At 38.0% G+C, this 4,953-nt stretch overlaps 1 protein-coding gene across 1 annotated transcript in view; it reads right to left on the reverse strand.

The window, feature by feature from the left end:
* igdcc4 (immunoglobulin superfamily, DCC subclass, member 4) overlaps positions 1-4,204 on the reverse strand; it is a 106,684-nt gene extending 102,480 nt beyond the window's left edge. Inside the window, exon 1 of the mRNA XM_016571717.1 lies at positions 3,695-4,204. Coding sequence (XP_016427203.1) covers positions 3,695-3,761 — 67 coding nt within the window. The 5' untranslated portion in view covers positions 3,762-4,204. The remainder of the gene's footprint in view (positions 1-3,694) is intronic.
* Between the last annotated feature and the right edge of the window lie 749 nt (positions 4,205-4,953).

Here is a 4,953-nt window from a genome sequence, read left to right on the forward strand (position 1 = left end):
TATATATAAAGTAATTAAGTATTTAAAACACACACACACACACAAACAAGTAAATAAAACATGTATTTTAACGGAGCCATCCTTCGGCTTTGCAGTGGTCTCACGCACGCATTTTTAATGCTATTGATCACTAGGTCCCGCCCCGCTGTAAATAATCTACCCGCTACAGCACTGGCACTAAAATCGTTAACAGAGCTCAAAGATGACACTGTGTTTTGACTGCTGTGGTTGCCATTTATTCTTCCCAACGGACATCGATGAGCCGAGGGCATCGCTGAATGCCAGGAGGTGCCCATGTGTTTCAGTGCTCCTCTTTGTTATGTAAATAAGGTGTATAGTCTTTGGATAAATCGCTCTGACCACTCCCCACCCCTTTTTCTTCCAGCGCCAGTGACTGAATTCAAGTCACTGATTCCTGCCCGAGGCTTCACAAGCCATATCAACACTACCACAGCCTTTGATCTTTCCAATTTCATTACATGTCATCCAGTACGATAAATATATTCCATAAGATTACATAAAAGTGCGGGTATTGTACACAAAAAGTCTTAAAGCCCTGTTTAAACTAATAATTGTTTGATATGTCAGAACAAGGAAACACAGGAAATAAAGTGTATTATGCTATTTGAAAGGTTCATAATTTGGTTTTGGGAGTCCCCAGCAACAGGTTTACATGCATGCAAGGTCAAAAAAACATTCATTTTCTTATCATATGCAGTTAAACAAAAAAACTTTAAAACTCAAAACAATTCTGGATGAAAACCACAAGTTTTTTAAAAGTATTTAACAAACAAAAAAATTATAATAATAATTTTATATATATATCCCCAGCAACAGGTTTACATGCATGCAAGGTCAAAAAAACATTCATTTTCTTATCATATGCATTTAATTTTATGTACTGACTCTCAAATGATTTGTTCGAAGACTGATCTTTCCAAACCCCTCCTCTGTGTGACGCTACTCTGCTCTGATTGGTCCGATTGATCCGAACACAAACGTGGAGTACGGATAAATCACTGCAGTTTGCAAACCAACGTATTGCTCCGTCCTTTATCATGACTTCAAGTAATAAGAACGACATTCTATATTAATCTACACATTTATAGACCATAGCGGGCCCACGGCTTATTAGCAGAACTATAACGTGAGTTAGCCAGAGACCTACAGCTGCACTGAGTGTATCCACAACACAACACAACACACAAAACTACATATTTTGCACACTCGACAAAACATTAAAGCAACAATTATTCATCATATTTACAGGTTGTGATTCGGAGGAGCAAGCTGGTCCAACTCTGTGTTGAACTCGCGGAGATTGGGGAAGCAGTCGTCAGTGAAATGATGAGAACACAGCAAAAGGTTGTGATTATACTGCTGCGGTATCGTAGTGAAGATGAATTTTAACCACTGATTCTTCACAGGCTCATCCTTTAGAAGTGCAAATAAACTCATTTAATTTCACAGCGTAGAGCACAGCATCTTGTCGACATGTTATCCACACGAACGAGCCACAAAGTTTGAGGTAGGGATGGGCGTATCGATCCTGAAGTATCGATATATTGATACTGATGCGAGTATCGAAAGTATCGATACTCAAATAAAAAAATATCGATACTAAGGTGTTTTTTTTTTTACTAGTGATTTTGTTTAATAATTGGGTAGGATGGAACTATTTTCCTGCTCATCTGAACACACACAAATGCTGCAAGACAAAACTAATCAATCACAGAGACCGTTCACTCACTTCTGACAGTGCATTCAAACAGGGCTGTGTTTCCCAAAAGTATCATAAGAAACCACTGATGCTTTTGGGAATGGCAGACCAATGCTTATCAGAGGACAGAAAAAAAACATGTTTGAGTTATTTCACAATAAACAAATTTAAATTGTAGCCTACATAGTTTGTGCAATTACATTTATTTAAATCAAACGTTAAAAGTTCATATTGATCATGTTCTATTCAGTAATGTTAATATAATTCATAGCCGTCACAGAATAAAAAGGTTGAATTATATGCATGCAACAGCCTTTCACTGGCAGTCCCTTATGAAAATGAACCATGGTGGTTTTACGAAAGTGACCGTAGTTCAACTATAGTATTTGTAGATTTCCATGGTTACCACTACAGTAAACATATTTTAACCGCATGTAAACAAAAATATAACCTAATAAGTTGCAATTAAGGCGTATTGAATGTTAAAATTTGTTTCAAATATAAAGTTAAGTCAGTATCATTACCCATTTTACTCTTAATAATTTAATAAATTTCATAATTTAAAAGTTAAGTTTAGAAGTATCGTATCGGTATCGACGATACTGGCCTGTAAAAGTATCTGTATTGTATCGAAAACAAAATAAGTGGTATCGCCCATCCCTAGTTTGAGGGGGGTTCAAGTTTTCGCAGGATGTCCAAGCAGAACGCAGGCGGGCTTTATGCAAATGTGGCAACTTGTGACGTGTGAACTTCGCGGAAATGGGATTCGAATTTTAAACGACTCGTTTCAGCGGTTCAGACTCTTTCTTTTGAGAGACAATAACTTTATTTATGATGCACTTTCAGCTTTACAACTTTGCAGACTGTTTACATCCACATACAGCTACATTACACACTGCATGAAAGGTAATTTTCAAAAATCCATAATAAGGGCACTAATAGACCGTATGAAGCAAAAAGCAGACTGCATTGTTACTATCAGACCTGACCTGTCCAACTCCCTGTCATCTTGTTCTGTGAAAGGCACTTTCACGTCGTTCAAAAACAACAAACAAGACCAACTTTTTCCCAAGCTAGTTATTATTATAACCTTTACATATGCATGTATTTATTTACCCAAGATTACAATAGTTAACCGGATTTATAGGTATCCCAATTCAGTGTAACAATCCGTGCAACTGTGTCACCTTTAATCTTTTTTCAGCGTCATTCATTTCAAGACGAATATGCTTTAATAAATGTTCATTTAAATTTTTTTTTTTAAATATTAGTTTCATATTTTTAACTCAAGGACACTCAGAGATAATATTCGCTTGCAACGTTTAAGTAGGCTAATATGTAGAGTTTAGACTGCTAACATGGACTTTTTAAGAACACTTTCCCCCAATTTTTTTTTGCAGCTTCAACTCCAAATAAGGCAGTCTAACAAACCCCTTTAAAATCCAACATTTATTTTACCAAATGTTAGCTACTTTGCTATAAGTCATGATGACTATCAACCTGTACATTCCCAAACTAGAGCCCCCTTACTACATATCCGCCCCTCTGAGCAAACACTGCCTTGCATTCTATGCCTCTTCATCCATTAGGTTTTTTTTTTTGTCAATATCGTTTTATTCTTTTTTTTACTATTACGTCGAAATTAACTAAACCGTTACTCTATATTGAACGCATAATATTGTTTACAAAAGTAAGGTTTGGATGTGACAAAAAGTTGAAGCCAAATAAATCTTGTAGCCTACTTCAGCGTAATTTGATTGCCTGTTTGCGTAAAGGATATATAAAAAAGGAAAACGTGAAAAGTAAAAGCTCCGAAACGCTGCAACAAGCAAGGTGCATGATTTCTCTCTCCAGCCCATCTACTCACATATCCTGACAGATACAAAGAAATACATAGACACAGGCTACCAGACACACACAACTTAAAAGACATTGCATGGGAAAACACTGGGGTTTAGATTTAACTTGTATTACCTTGCACGGATAATCCACAGTAACCCAGAGAAAGTAGACAGAAGAACCAGATATTCTCCACCGCCATGTAGAGCGTTTGATTACCAGCAGCGGGGTAAAGCAGTGTGTGCTTTATATGACCGCTATAGCTACATGCATATAATGGAATTCGGGAAAAATCTCTTCAGGTTTAATTAGTTGCACGTAATTTCACGTATTTCCCTGTCGCGCGCTTTCCCCACCTATAAACATAACGTGGTTGTGTTAGTCGGGGAAGAGTCGTCGTGTCTCTCGGCGCCTCATCGCCATGTTGTGTCCAAATGTTAAGTGTGTGAGAGTGTGTGTTAGCTCTCCTTACACACACGCGCACACACACACCAGTGAGTCCCGCTTTAGGTGTCCACTGGAGCTGCATGAAACGCTGCCACTATCCTCACACACCCCCTTTCCGTGTACACGACTCCACGCTAGTTTCTTGTAACCTGCAAACGCCCTGCGCCAAATACACGACACAACAATGTTAAATAAACACACACTGACTAATTTAGAGCTTCGTATTTCGCCAGTAGCAATGAAAAAGACACCCTTGTTTAATATGATGCGCTGATATTGCTATAGCATGTGCCAATTTGCTATAAAGTCGGATGTGTTCTATATTTACAATTTCATTCATTGTAACTTCAGTAGCGTTGATTGTATATAGGTCTACAAGGCACACACAATTCAATGTGTATGAATAATAGCCTCAATAACATTCTATAGTTCATTGATATGCAAGTCATAGACTAGTGTGCAACACACACACATAGTACACAGTTGGGGTTGCAGGACCCTCTGCCTTGACCTTCAAATGGGCCAAGAGAGAATTCTTCTCTCCTGGTGTCTGAGGGGGTGAGAGATCACATGTGTATCCGTGTCATACGCTCCTACAGGTTGAGGATTCCACTCCGGCTGGCCATTGACACAGCTATGTGCATGGGACCCTTACCGTCTCTGAACACAAAGAGCTAACTAGGGTCAGCTCAACCACAGGCTCATAAGGGGCAGAACAAAAGTAAACAACTCATATATCTGACAGTGTGTATCCACATACTCTTTTTAAGTTAAATGGTTTGCGAACGCTGTGCATAATGTTTCAGAATTTTACAAGAATGTTTTTTCTTCTTCTGACTTTGTCCATTTATTTTAATGGATAGTCTGTCTGTCTGTCTGTATCTATCTATCTATCTATCTATCTATCTTTTATTTCACACTTTTTCCATTCATGGACCCTTTCCATT

The sequence above is a fragment of the Sinocyclocheilus rhinocerous genome, unplaced genomic scaffold (assembly GCF_001515625.1).
Source record: "Sinocyclocheilus rhinocerous isolate Xijiao unplaced genomic scaffold, SAMN03320098_v1.1 scaffold591, whole genome shotgun sequence".
Lineage (NCBI taxonomy): Eukaryota > Metazoa > Chordata > Actinopteri > Cypriniformes > Cyprinidae > Sinocyclocheilus > Sinocyclocheilus rhinocerous.